Source organism: Drepanopeziza brunnea (genome assembly GCF_022702325.1).
Source record: "Drepanopeziza brunnea f. sp. 'multigermtubi' strain 214-2 chromosome Unknown ctg9, whole genome shotgun sequence".
In the NCBI taxonomy this organism is placed as follows: Eukaryota; Fungi; Ascomycota; class Leotiomycetes; order Helotiales; family Drepanopezizaceae; genus Drepanopeziza; species Drepanopeziza brunnea.
Genome location: NW_027094072.1, coordinates 72,878 through 86,828, shown reverse-complemented (window position 1 = coordinate 86,828; position 13,951 = coordinate 72,878). Strand labels below are relative to the sequence as shown.

Genomic DNA, 13,951 nt, shown 5'->3' with positions numbered 1-13,951 from the left:
TGAGGAACCGACAGTAATACTTAGGCCTGTACCGTGGTACGATTGTGAAAATGCTCCTCCGCAAGCTCAAACCTCATCTGAAAAAGCTTGTTGAGCAACTCTTCTACTGTAGTAGACCATTGAATAGCTTCTTGAGCGAATCAAAGCAGTTCTGCTTAAACTTCAGGATCATTAGAAAATCCTTTTTTCTTGCTGCTCGCCGAACATACCTTACGCGATTTAAACTCGTCTTTATAGCCGATTCATCGTATCCGCGAAGCTCGATAGGAAGGGATTCGTGATGAGGTATATGGCGCTAAGCAATTCGGCGGCGTGAAGGAGATTCGAGAAGCTATTTTTTAAGGCGTTATTATTTTGGCGTATCGAGAGCAGGGTTACGTCCGCGTCGATGAACTTGAGGAGTAGCTGGAGAAGTTTTAGCAAAACGGATTTGTCTATCCGTATACCTTAACTTCTTTTGTATTTCTTTCGGTTTGATTTCGAAGAATAGCGCTGTTTTAATTCGAATACGATCAGATCGAGTCATTAATGGTATAGGCCTTCGTATAATTGGCGTGCGAGGCATTTGGATTGAAGGAGAGCGAAGCTGATCGCAAGGCGTTGGCGTAGCAGGTCGAGGGCCGTCTCGAGAGTCTTACGATTGCGTAGAAGCTTGAGAGGTCGGAACTAGCTTTAAAGCTGAAGATGCTGAAGCTTGAGAATCAAGTACTTCATCGTAGTATTCGTAGCGCGGTAGCTTTTGAGGTTCGTAGTTAAGAACGTCTTGAATTTTCATCATTGCGGCGGCAGCGGCGTAATTGCTCGATATACGACGAATTCTGCCAGTTTTTTAAAGTTGCGGGTTGTATTCTAGAGGTTTCTAAGCCAATTCTGAAACCTCCATTCGAATCCTTCGTAATCGATCGGTATCAGTGTCCATAGCAACTAATTTGCAACCCCGTTCAAGCTGTACACCAACAAGGTAAACCTCTAGCGTATGCAACAACGCATGTGGAGCCTCCAGGCAGCTGGCCGTAGTCCTAAACAAGACCCGACCACTCGTATCGTCCCTTTTGATTGTATGTGTTGTATTGTATTGTGAAAACGTCGAGAATCATCGAATAGGCCGTGTAAACCTTCGAATGAGGAATGAACCGATAACGTCGATTCGTTTGCAGAGTCTTGAATTGGTATGAGAAAGAGGTCAAGGTAGAGATCGACCGATAAAAAAGGAGATGTCGATAGAAAGGAGGGTAATGGAACAGTCGATTGCGTGGTCCCGAGCAAGCTGCGAACAAGCTGGGCCTGGGTTCGATCAATGTTTCATCGCCTTGACTAAGAATCGAAAGAGAGAAATTTGCAGTCGAGCTCCTCTGCGTATATCACCAGACAATAAAGGTAATGATAGATGAGCAAAGTAGAAGATGATGTTCGAGGAAGCTCAGAGCAACGTGAGGCTATATACCCCTCTCAAGTGGTCTGTGCGCCTTGTAGTAGCCTGGTGGCCTAAGGCCACAACAGCTCTGGATGAGATGACTGAATGAGGAAGGATTAAGGAATAAGGAAGGGAAGGGGAGCGGAGGGGAGCGGAGGGGAGGGGAGTATGGTTAGGTATGTGATGATGATTATTTTTGGAGAGAGAGAGAGAGAGAGAGAGAAGGTTTGAAGATTGAAGATGGGGAATAGGACCTCGAACTGCCAATGCATGAACTTCCATCTCGCACCAGAACTCGTTACATCTGCCAGCTGCAACTTTACATAACCGTCAGCCTCAGAGGGTAAATACAAATTTCAAGCCTCATAATGACAAGAAATAGCGTCCGTATCACTACAAGATGATTTCATTCCACATCCATCACTTAAACAGATTTTAACCAGCGCAGAAGTACAGAGAGCTGGCTTTTGCCTAATTTTAGAAGAAGTTCTTGAGGAGAAGCGACTTCGGCTTTATCTTTTGTATCTAGGGCTACTAAAGAAGCGGATTTAAGCTGGACGGTTTCGATTACCTACTCCTTCGAAGAATAGAATTGATCAACACCGGCTGATAGTAATTTTCTTTTTTTCGAAGTGTTGACCCTTAGTTTTGGTGCGAAAAGTGGTTTTATGCATTAGCAGTTACCTAGTACTGTACGAGGGGGGAGTGGTTAAGACATTGGGAAATGAAAATGTAAAAGAATGATTCGGGGCTACACACAGATAAACAAATACCGTGAAATATGTTGGTGTTTATGCTCCTGGAATGAGATGACAACGACGATGACGGAAATCAGATTTTATAAGCATAGGTTGTCAAGCCCTCGGCTAAATAAACTCTTGTCTTATCGAGATGGCTTATCTATCTATCACCCGTCTCTTCGGTATCTTTGCTTTCTTACTTATCGGGAGCACCATACACACAACTACATTACCTATAATACTTAGCATATCAAATTCTCAGCTGCCCTTTTCGTTTCGATGTCCACCGATCGGCCATGGGACATGGTACATAGTACATATATTGCAGCGCAGCGAGCCGTATGCATCATTGACCGACCGCATCAGGCAGGTGCAGGTTTAGGTGCGAAATTGAGATTTGGGGTTCTGTAACCACCCAGCTTCTCATCGAGCTATCTAGGTAATCCAGTAGGTAGGTAATCCTCAATCGACTCGGCGGCTTAGGCTAAGAGTAAATGCATGGTTTCCATGCAAATGTGTTTACTAGCCGGCCGACCGGGGTGGGATCTGATCTGATCTGAGCTGATCTCGGAAGGGAAAAAGATATGCGGATGGGCAAGGGAGATGGAATGGAGCATACCGGTATCATCGTATATACCGGGATTTGAGCTCCTGCTGCTTTGGGACTGAAGACCCGAGCGAGTCACGATGTATCCTCGGCGTCGGAGCGTTGCTGGGATGGTCTTTTGGGTGGGAAGATTGGTTTGATGTGATGTGATTTGATTTGATGTGATTTTATTGTCGTTTTCGTGTTGAGATAAGAGGTTTATATGTCTCTCTCTGAATATATTATATACCTATATGAGTATATGATAGCCCCCCTCTCCAAGACTCTCTTTCAAGAGCTGAATCATTGCGTTGATTGATTGAGTACAGATTCTTCCCAGACAGACACACAACGCCGGAATCTACCTATAGAGATGAAGCTATCACTGCTCTCAACTTCCGTCCTGCTCCTCGCGTCGACAGCTCCATTCGGCTCCGCGTGGGGGACTTTGGGACATGATACGATAGCATATGTAGCTACGAACTTCGGTCAGAAAAGTCCCTTCTCTGCTCTCCTCTGCTGTACCATATCCTGATGTCATATCATATTCATCTCACGAGACCCGAGTCCCACCGCTGCTAACACATATATCAGTCTCTTCCGCAACCAAGACCCACTTCCAGACTCTGCTCGGCGACACCAGCGCCAACTACCTCGCCTCGGTGGCAACATGGGTACGGCTGGTCTTCCATCCATCCATCCATCCCTACTCTTTACTCTTTACTCTTTACTTTAAATGTCAATGAGCAAGTACCTAGTCGTGTTTATTTCGTTGACAAGTGGGTGTATGTATCCAGGCAGACTCATACCGCTATACCACAGAGGGCATGTTCTCGGCACCGTATCACTACATTGACGCGATGGATGACCCGCCCGCGTCCTGTGACTTGAGCTACGCGCGGGATTGTGGAGCGGAGGGCTGTATCGTCTCTGCGATCACGAATTATGTAAGTGAGTGGTCTGAGTTAGTGCTGGGGGCGGTTACCCCGAGTCGTAAAAAAACAAAGAAAAAAAAGAAGAAGAAGAAGAGGGACGCGCTGATGGGGTTTTTAGACGGCGAGAGTGCGAAAGACTACGTTGAGCTCTGCGGATAGGATTATTGCTGCCAAGGTATGTCGTGCGTCGTGCTGCTCTTCAGAAGTGACTTCAGTGCTTGCTTGCTTTCGATTCTATGCCGCTACCGCTACCGCTACCGCTACCGGTGCAGCAGTTGATTTGATTTGATGCTGACGAGTGGGATAGATGATCATCCACGTATGTCTGTCCATTGTGAATTCTCACTATTCGGCCTCTTTTCTTTCTCCAGCCCTGCGGGCGCTCTCTCACCCGGCACCGTTGGAGAAACCTGGTCATGCAGAGAGCCGTTACTGCCATCCTACTCTCGGAACCCAGTAAGCTCATGATGGTCTTACAGTTCGTCGGCGACATCCACCAACCACTCCATGACGAGAATCTAGAAGCAGGCGGCAACGGTATCGACGTAATATTTGACAGCGATGCCACGAACCTCCACTCAGTTGTACGTTCTACCCCTTCCCCTCTCCTTCCATCCCCTCCCACCTACCCTTCCCTCTACCCTCCCATAAATTCGCTACCAAAACTGACTCGACTAACACACCTCCCCAGTGGGATACCGCCATCGCCGAAAAGCTTGTCGGCGGCTACGTAAGTCCCATCCTCTTCCCATCTCCACTACTCCCTTCACCTCAAACCAACTAACCCCCCTTTCCCCCCCCAAAAAAGGCCCTCACAGATGCCCAATCCTGGGCCACAAACCTCACGACGGCCATCCGCACCGGCACCTACGCCCCCTCCGCCAAGTCCTGGCTCACAGGCATGAAACTGTCCAGCCCGCAAGAGACGGCCCTGCTCTGGGCGCGCGAAGCCAACGCGCTCGTGTGCGTGGACGTCATGCCCGACGGCGCGGCTGCGCTCGAGGGCAGCGCCGACCTGGGTAGCGCGTACTACGCTGGCGTCGTCGACACGGTCGAGGAGCAGGTTGCGAAGGCCGGGTATAGGCTTGCGGGATGGCTGAATATGATTGCGACGGGGAAGGTGGGGTTGTAGATTCCTTGGCCGTGGTCGAGTACGGAATCGTCGATTGAAGTGTAGCTGTGTTTGATGGCTCAGACGAGCTGCAATACTGGCCATAGGTAGCAACAGCTTATCCAGAGAGTCGGATAATGGCAACTGCCAGGAGGCTGGATCCGAGAGAAATGTTATTGATTGAAGGAGAGCGAACGGGGCGAGAACATCTGAAGAAATGAATAGGCATGGGATGGGTAGGAGTGAAAATGCTGCCGAGGTTTTTGGAGACGAAGAGCAAGGACTTCCTATGCGAGCCTAACCTTGAGAAGGTCGACTGACGAGCAAGGCATGATTTGGACGTATGAACATGAAGACACTGATCTAAAGTTGAAGTTGAATTTTTCCTTGCTGCTGCAATCAGGAGTCCTGATCGATTCGTCCCCGGGCCCTTCCTCGAAGTTGGGGCCAAGAAGAAAGAAGCGAGGAGTAAATAAATAAAATATTCGATGGCTCGCTTGTTAAGGAGTCTCGATACTTCATCAAGAGCCGTGAATCATTAAGGATAGCACGAGCCCACCGAGTTGAAAGCTGGTAAATGGCTAAGGGGAAACTGCCATCATGCCTCCTTTCTGTTCTTTAGACAAGTATGCAAGGTCACGTGGTGTTCACTGACAGACAGGACCTCTTCAGCGGACAAATTTGACAGATTCAAAGACTTCCCTCGCTGGTTGCTGGATGGTTGATATCAAAAGCAGAGCAGGGTGAACATCTTTTCCTTGGGATGTCATTCATATTCCGTATATTAGGGAGGTGTCCAAAATATTAATAATAAATTAATAATATCACGCTTAGCCCTTTCGGGCGCCGGCCAGGGTAGGCTAAAAAATTATTGGCAGCTCGCCTCATCATCGTCGGTGATATCAACAACAACAACACAACATGCACCCTTCCCACCAGGCCGCCCTGCGTACATTTCTCTATTAGTACCCCTGGCCTCGTTATTGGCACCTCATGCGCTGGCCGAGCCCGAGTTCAATTGGAGAGAGAATGTTGAAGGAGCTGATTTGATTTGATTTGACCTCATCCGCCCTTCGCTGCAGGCAATCTCCTGTCCCCCCTTTAATCATGGGCGTCTGCTCCTCCTGCCTCGGCCGGAATCGAGACCGTGATGTGTCCGAAGAAGTGAGTGCGCTGTCAACTCCAGGGCAAATGGCGAGGAAGTGACCAGTAGCTAGGACGAACAAACGAGACTTCTCTTTGACGACGCCCACGCAAATCACTATGGTAGCTTCGGCGACCACAATCCAGGAGCAATACAGACGGATCCGCAAGAGGTTCAGCGGGAGACCGAAGCGCTGCAGAAGGTGGTTACAATGACGTCGAAGTAAGATTGCGCGTCTGCCCCAGCTTCTTCGAAGGGAGGGACACCAGGCCTTGAAACCTGCACATCCTCTGTCCCCTGCTGCTTCTAATAAGGACTCCCAGCTAATCTATGATTCGCAGTCACCTGGTCGATATTTTTGCTATGATACCGCAGAACGCGCATCTACCATCCGTACCGCCCTCAAGGACCACAGTCTACCCTGCCCAAGACGCCAGATATACACGGTATCAAGACGTTCTGGCAAAAATCTCTGCAGCCGACGCCTCAGGAAAACACAGTCAACTACCCCCAGACCTTACGCCTATTGTGTCGGATGGTTGGTTGTCTGACGATGAAGAGGGAGAGGAATCGAAGGGCTATACCCCCGTCAAGTCAGACGGCATAGGCCGATTGCTTGGAGGATTCGCAGATGTAGAGCTAGCTATGAAGTGAGCATGGATCTGATCTCTCTCTGTCTCTCTCTCTCTCGATCATTCGGGTTTCACGGCATCGGGGAGACTATCCACATCGATGCTACGTAGGGCTAGATTCCGCCGCGCCGGCTAGCGTGCGAAGCTGGAAATAGGGCTCTGACTGGCTCACATCAGCGGAACTGGCTATGCGTTGTATCATTCAAGCATTCTCCTTCTCAAGATCGCCTGTTCACTGGCTCTTCGAACATGCCCTTCGTCCTATCAGATTGCTCTCACGCTCTCTGCAGTCAGGCTCCGAATAAGGTCCATACGGCATTAGCCACGTTCCGTAATTACACCTCACCAAGTCTCTCATTCTCATCTCATAAAGAGCAGTGCACCTGCCCCCTCTTTCTCGTCTTCTCTTCTGTCTATTTCTCTGTGGTAGCGGCTCTGTTGGTGCTGATCTATACCGCTATGCTGCGCATTTCTCATTCCATGCAGGCTAGATTGATCATGCTTAAGCGACTTCAACACCGCTCGACATTTCCATCCTTCTCCCATCCCTTTCCCACCACCTCACCCAGGCTTCCTTTCGGTCAAATCACGATAGTTGTTAGATAGTGCACCAAAGATCCACCATTTCGCCAATGCTGCCACCAGCCACTACGACGATTCCTTACAGCCTCTGAAACTGGCTAAGCGCCGGCGACTCTGCTCTTCACACACCATGGACACGACGTCAGGCCTTCCTGGACCGGCCCGCCACGCTGGGGAGACTGGGTCACTTGGAAGGGCGGATGTTTTCAAGGCCGTTTCAGCACTACACATTACTGCTACATTGGTCCAGAGCCCTTTCCATCGCCTACCACAGCCTGTCAACCCAAGCGCTTCGATTGAATCCAAAACAGAAACCCGAATCTGTTAAAGAAAAAATTACGAGAGAAAAATCCAAGAGGCCATCGCAAACCCCGAATCCCACCTTCTCCCCTTCTCAGTCCTTGGCGGTTATGCTAGCTGTCCGTTCTAAAGTGAGATCAGTATCGGTATGTGTAGCTATCTCAACGAGTCATTGGTTGCTTACCAGTTCAAGGAGTTCCTCTTGTTCTCCCGCTCCTGAATGAGCCGCTGAAGATCTTGCTTCAGGGCTTCGATGGTTTCCTCGGCCTTCTCGATCGAGTTGACGCGGTTGGTCTCACGTTTCCACCTGCGAATCTTGTCTTCCTCCTTGACGATGCCACGCTGCTTCGTGTCGATCTTGGTGCAAATCTTACACTTCTCGGGCTTCGAGTATCTGTTCATGACTAATTTCATCCCGCAGGTCTCACCGGTGCGGTACTCTGTCGCCGATGTCAGACCAGGTCCCAACAGACCAGACCAGACTATCCTGACAGTCACGTGGAACAAAAACGATCTCAAACTTGGGAATTCCAGGAGCCTCGAACATCAGGGAAAGCATACCTTTGCTGCAATGCTGTCTGAAGTGTCCCCATTTTCCACAGTTACAAGCCATAACGTAGCTGTCATAGAAGCACATTTTGGGTCGAGTCTGGGAGGCACCTTTTCAGCATGGCCCCGAATTTGACCGGCATCGGTCAAACATGAAACGACATCTGGCTCGGGTCTCGAAACTTACAGGCTGTCGACGAAAGATTTAGAAAAGGTGTGGAGATATGACGATGAAAGTTACGGAAGGAGAATGTTGGATCCGTGTTGGAAGGCTGGGTGTTTGATGATGTTGCGGCAGTCGAAGGGATCAGTGGATGTGGAAGGCTGATTGATGCTGAAGAGTATGTTCTCCGACACCTGGCTTTGCTTGGGTATTTATCTCCTGAGGAAAGCTCAGCGGGATGATGCAAATGGTTCACTTCTTCGTCGACGCTTTCTCAACCCCGCTCGAACCCATCGTTTCCCACGCCTTCTAGCAACCTTCGCCGTCAAAATTGAGCGTTGGACAACGCACGATCTGCACGATGCTCATCACGGAACTGGGCATCAAACGTATGTGATTCAACTTGCATACTTCCCTGGAAGGCCGCCTCCGATGGCAACCTTGCCCACTCGTCACTCCTTGTGTTCTTTCCATAGCCATCTTGATTCGGATAGACTGGCCGCCCTCGAGCCACTCCAAGCTGGATAGGGTTGGATGACTGGCCATGATCGACTGCCAACACATCTTTCGGCTTGGTTGCAATGGCTTCACGTTGGTCTCTACGATTCAAGGTCAATGCAGGCGGCGAGCTATTCGATCACGAGATGGTGTATTGATGCAAAGCCTCTCTTCTCCTGTGGCCCGCCACATTAGCAGTTGATTATGTGGGCGTACGATGTGGGTCCTATCCGTTCACTTCTGGCCACGGGACGGGTCCTCTTTCAAGGATAGCACCCGTCATCTTCGTGCAAAGATGCTCTGACCAAGACCGACAGAGAAACCCCTCACCCTGGACTTTGCCCAACCGGAGCAGATGGAAGCAAGCCCATGTTGTGTTTCTTCTCGCACATTAGCAACGCTGTAGCAAAGTTTTACGAATCAGCTCGGTGTCTTCCTGGGAGTCCTGCTACCCAAGCTCCCGGAGCCTTACAATCGTCCCCATACCCAATCGTTCTTCACATGTTGGTGGCTTCATTCTTGGGAAATGGGCAGATTTTGTCAGCATATCCTCCAATTGGCTTCACCGCATGTCTCCTGGCTTGGAAATTCGGTCCTGTGATTGATGGTCACCTTGGAGCAGCGGGTTGATCGACCTGCATGCTTAGAACCCGCATACGTGTGTCCAGGCATGCTTCGAATGGCATGCTTCTGTGGATCTCTAGTTCGTTCTCCAGCGGGTGGCAAGGATACAAAGCGGTGCGTTGTCAACCTATGGCTTCAGTTCAGAGCCTGTGCTTCATCATGGTGCATGCAAAGCAACACGAGCTCGATGTACTCAATCGCAGATCCTCCAACCAACTTACCACTCTTCCACACGATGGGGACATCAAACTTTCGCTAAACAGAGAATCTTCCTACTATGGGCCTTAATACGTGGCAAGAAGAGCTTGGCTGCCTCCCTTTGCTTGATCTTTACCCAATTGATCTTGAGGCTTTTCCACACTCCAAAAATGCTAGGTGGTTTCTCCGGGTCGACTTCTGGTCATCATTTCACTTTCTATCATATCTGTTCTCCTGGGTCCGACTTGGATTTCATGCTTGGGGGAGGCGAAGCTGGCTTGAATGGTTGCAGTTGCAGTCGTCTGGGGAACTTTTGGTGATATCAAAAGTCGGATGATCGATTTTCACACCTCCCACTGCCCAAATGCAAGCCCGGGTTATCAACCACGGCGCTTCTTCTAGTGGCGAAGGGATGCACATAATTCAAATACTCTTTCACGCCTCTCTTGAGCTGACTGAGCATGCTTATGAGGCAGTTTTCGGTGTGAATTGGCTTTCTCCGAATATTGTTCACATATCGCAGGCCCGTGTCGACAGAGGGTGGCTTTGATGTGAGCGAAGTGCTAGGGTCGCTATGGCTTCAACTCGCCTCCTCATTTCCTACTCCGAACCCGATATTGGTTACTGAAAGACTTCCCCCTTAGCGATTCCTGCAAACATCTTGCCCCCCTTCGCGTAATGATAGGTGTCAGTGGAGGTAAACAAGGCCCCTGTTCCGACCACGCGAGGTCCGAGCCAAATCAACAAACACCCAAGCTCATGGCACAGAAACGTCGCAGTCTCGTCAGCGGAGAGGGCAAGAAGATACCCTGACAACCTCTCTTACTCTCCAATCTAATTATATGTTTTGTGTGACACCCAATACTCGGGATCGCGAGGAATCATGTGTCTAAAATTCAATGTGGAGAGCGGAAGTCTCTGCCCGCGCTGCACCAATAGCATCTCCATCTCGCCGTGTTCAAAAGTCAAGGTGCACGCGAAGGTAACATCCTCACCCAGCTCGCACCAGTGCCATCCATTGGACGATGCGACTCGGGAGGCGATTCACGGTCCTACCAGCAGGTCTCCGCTCGTCGATGGAAGGCCAGGACTTCAACACGCGCACGAGCTCCTATGTCAGCAGGGGTAGGTGGGTCACAGCGTGATTTGGTATCGTGCTGCTTGTGAGTGCCCTTTGGCTGCCGGCTAGGCGTCGCCAGCAGCTACCATTACTTGCAAGGTACTGTCGCTGCAGAATGACAGGCGAGGCGACGACGGGCCAGGGCCTTCGTGGGTATGGGGGTCGTACTGGTACGGATAGGGACAGGGCTGCTGGATGCGACTGGCCAGTAGTGAGTGCATGTTCGCAGGTAAGAAGCACGAAGAGAACGATGAGCTGGCGACGCCGAAGGCGGCGTTGAGGCGGCCGCTGATAGCCCTACGTGGGGTGGGAAGCCATGGCCGCCTGCCTGCGGGCCTTTTGGTGGATATCGTTGAGGCTCGATTAGGAAGACGGAGGGGGGCTAGGGCAGGGCTCTTTGCGTCTCTCTGGCCGGGAAAGTGGTCGCGACAATCGTGTCACGATTCTGAGTCGGGCTTTATGAGGGAGGAAAGGAAAAGCGGACAACGCTTCCACAGTCTTCTTCCGCTCTTCTTTGACATCCTAGATAGACATGGTAGCTCTTGACGGTATTCTCCTTCTCTTCAACTCCCCCCTATGAAGTGTAAATGGATTGATTGATGACAATCCCGTTCTTGGGCGCCTCATCCTCGAACTTTGTCGTTGGAAGTGATATCACGTGATAGTATCACGTGACCATCTCGCTTTTTCTTACTAGACTTGACATCTGTTGCACATCGGCGTCAGTGTGAGATTTCGCGTCAGGCAGGTATCTCAAATTGCTGAGAGCCAACCGATTTCCAGATGCGATGTTGTTGGTGTTGTTTGCGGCAATACCGAGTTTCATTGATGTCTGTGTTTGCCCCTGAGATGTCTCAGATAGCGGCTGCACCCGGTGGTGGTGGTGGTGGTTGTGACTGGTGACCTCCCCCGTTTACCCCGCTAGAGCAACGACGTTGACAACAACAACCAACTTGCCTACGACCTCGCAACATTCCCTCTTACCTACAACACCAGACCTACCATACTCTTCCTGCACCAAATCGCAACGGCTCATCCTTGACATTGGACCTATCCATCCCGTCTCTCGTCTCTCGTCTCTCGTCTCTTGCGTCTCGTCTCTCATCCGAAGTACCACGTTCCACCAGATACAAGAGCAAGAAAACAGCAGGGCAAAAGAGAGGCAAGCAAAACATGGCGACCCCGACCCCGATCCCGCCGCCACCGCCCATCACCCTCACCAGCCTCCCGTCCGAGCTCCTCCTCCACATGCTCAGCTCCCTCGACATCCCGGACCTCCTCGCCCTGACGCGCACCTCGCACGCTCTGCGCGCCCTCTCCCTCGACCCGCTGCTACATACCCTGCGCCGGCACCGGGCCGCCCTCACCCTGCAGCACTCGCTGGCCGTCCGGCCCGCGCTCACCGAACTGATGCAGCACCGCATCTTCCTCACGCGCACGACCCTCGCCGCGCGCCGCCTGGGCCGCAGCCTCGTCGCCATCCAGCTGAACCGCCGGCTGCAGCGCCGGCCGAGCGCCGAGGAGCTCGTCTGCTGGGGCGTGCTCCCGTGGGAGTGCGTCCGGGGGGGCGTCAGCGGCAGCCTGGTGGTCGTCAAGCGCCGGGTCGAGAGGGAGCGCGTCAAGGACACGCTGAGGGGATGGGTGGCGGAGTGGCGGCGGCGCGGGGCGGAGCTCCTCGGCGGGGGAGAAGGAGCGGCGGAGGAGGCTAGGATCGATGTGCGGAGGATGGCGAGACGGTTTGCGCGGGAGGGGAGGGAGGAGAGGAGGGACGTGCCCAGGTGGGGGGCGGGTGTAGTGCCGCGGAAGGGGGAGGAGCCGACGCGGGCTCTGGTTTTGGGACTGAGGAGGTTCTGGGAGAGGGTTGAGCGCGAGAGTGGAGCTGCGGGACGGCCCGTCGGGCGTTGATGTTTGGATGTTTGGGGCCCAGGGGTGCTCGTATCAAGTTTTTGAATCCGTTCGTCTAGGCACGAGTATTTTGTATACTATATCACGCATAGTTCTTGAGTCTCTGGGTTGGGGGTTGGCTTGTATATCGCTTATGTTCTGTTTGTTACTCAAGATTACGCGAGGAGTATGAATATCACCTGATGACCATCCAAATCGAGATTTAAATTCCGTTTTGTTCTGAGTAAGGAGAAGGAGAAGGAGAAGGAGAAGGAGAAGGGAAAGACGCCTTGAGATTATCATGCGCGTAACCCGGATTCGATTACAGCTAGCAATGTTCACGGAGCTACCTCTATCACGGATGAACATTGATATCTCATCTCATCCCGATGCAAGGGCTGCATGTGCATGATCACCGTCCGCCGATTGATTGGCTGGCACGTGTCTGATCTTTTCCACTTCCTCAATCATTATACTGTATCGTATCCTCGATGCGGCTCGCTGGTTCAGATGATTGATGGCTTGAATGTGGCAACTAGTTGACCAATATGTAGTGTCTCTGTTTTCCATGACCAGGTAAGTGACGAGAAGAAGAAGTGCGAGAATGTATCGGTTTGCTCTGCCTTGACAACGTCTGTGAAGGTCTCCCAGTACTGGTTGCTGCTGATGCAACAGCCAAACCTACAGGAAGCTTTAATGAGTGCGTTACAGATCTTGTTCCTGATGTTTACCGCTGTGATTGAGGATACTGCAAGGGTGATGTTAAGACGGGCTTTGCGGGATGCAGTTTGTGCATGCTGGCCACCTTCTAAACCTTCCGATGTTCCTTGATCCATACCGCTGGCGAGATGCTTCTTTGTTTGGCGGTCTGGAGAGATCTGTTATAGTTTCTCGAAATCGTCATTTTGAAGCTCGTATCGGATGGCTTGTGGGTAGATTGAAGAGTTTCGACTAGGAATTGCAGAGAGGTATTGTCTTTCTCGGTGGCTGTTAGGATAGCCTCTTGAAGAACGGAGCTTTTCACCCTCTGTCGGATCCAGTTCTTGATCTGGTAGTATTTAACACTAGTAACCTATTCGGCTAAGGCGGCGTCGTATTCCGCCTTGGAGATGAGATAGCTCTCTTTGATATACTCTTATACGGCTCGTGGTGGCTCCCTTGGTCTCCTTGGATCGCTATCTTCGCTATCAGGGTGTCGCCTTAAGTAGTTTGTAAAGATCGCGTTGTACTGCACGTCCCGGTCGGCGTTTACCTCTTAAAGCTTTTCATAGACGGTCTGAAGCTTGAATTTATCGCCTTCGATACTTCACGCTTAGTCCTCCATTATGGTTTTGCGTAGTTCCTTAAGGACTACCTAGCCGACCTTAATAATATCTTATACACTAAAAGTGAAAAAGTCTACGGAATCCGCTTTTAATAAAGTTGAAGCTTGTTCGAAACTAATTGAATAGCTTGTAAAAGCGTATATATC

The 13,951-nt window shown here is 50.9% G+C and overlaps 5 protein-coding genes across 5 annotated transcripts; 3 read left to right on the top strand and 2 right to left on the bottom strand.

Moving 5' to 3' along the window:
* Window positions 1-66: 66 nt before the first annotated feature.
* L3040_005440 (uncharacterized protein) lies at window positions 67-778 on the bottom strand (the record flags this gene model as incomplete). The annotated part of the gene is made up of 4 exons (XM_066154520.1): window positions 67-160; window positions 210-295; window positions 379-405; window positions 710-778. 4 exons carry the CDS (start codon window positions 776-778, stop codon window positions 67-69), a joined length of 276 nt encoding a protein of 91 aa, XP_066011381.1.
* A 2,335-nt stretch (window positions 779-3,113) lies between these two features.
* On the top strand, window positions 3,114-4,807 carry L3040_005439 (uncharacterized protein; the record flags this gene model as incomplete). The annotated part of the gene is made up of 8 exons (XM_066154519.1): window positions 3,114-3,228; window positions 3,335-3,414; window positions 3,538-3,687; window positions 3,794-3,850; window positions 3,983-3,994; window positions 4,155-4,259; window positions 4,367-4,405; window positions 4,484-4,807. The coding sequence occupies 8 exons, from the start codon at window positions 3,114-3,116 to the stop codon at window positions 4,805-4,807; spliced, it is 882 nt and encodes a 293-aa protein (XP_066011380.1).
* A 1,086-nt stretch (window positions 4,808-5,893) lies between these two features.
* On the top strand, window positions 5,894-6,584 carry L3040_005438 (uncharacterized protein; the record flags this gene model as incomplete). The annotated part of the gene is made up of 3 exons (XM_007295979.1): window positions 5,894-5,950; window positions 6,004-6,152; window positions 6,272-6,584. 3 exons carry the CDS (start codon window positions 5,894-5,896, stop codon window positions 6,582-6,584), a joined length of 519 nt encoding a protein of 172 aa, XP_007296041.1.
* Window positions 6,585-7,552: 968 nt separating this feature from the next.
* On the bottom strand, window positions 7,553-8,525 carry L3040_005437 (uncharacterized protein; the record flags this gene model as incomplete). The annotated part of the gene is made up of 6 exons (XM_066154517.1): window positions 7,553-7,570; window positions 7,629-7,672; window positions 7,744-7,884; window positions 8,006-8,093; window positions 8,181-8,183; window positions 8,508-8,525. 6 exons carry the CDS (start codon window positions 8,523-8,525, stop codon window positions 7,553-7,555), a joined length of 312 nt encoding a protein of 103 aa, XP_066011379.1.
* Window positions 8,526-11,769: 3,244 nt separating this feature from the next.
* Window positions 11,770-12,501, top strand: L3040_005436 (uncharacterized protein; the record flags this gene model as incomplete). The annotated part of the gene is made up of 1 exon (XM_066154516.1): window positions 11,770-12,501. One exon carries the CDS (start codon window positions 11,770-11,772, stop codon window positions 12,499-12,501), a length of 732 nt encoding a protein of 243 aa, XP_066011378.1.
* Window positions 12,502-13,951: the final 1,450 nt, after the last annotated feature.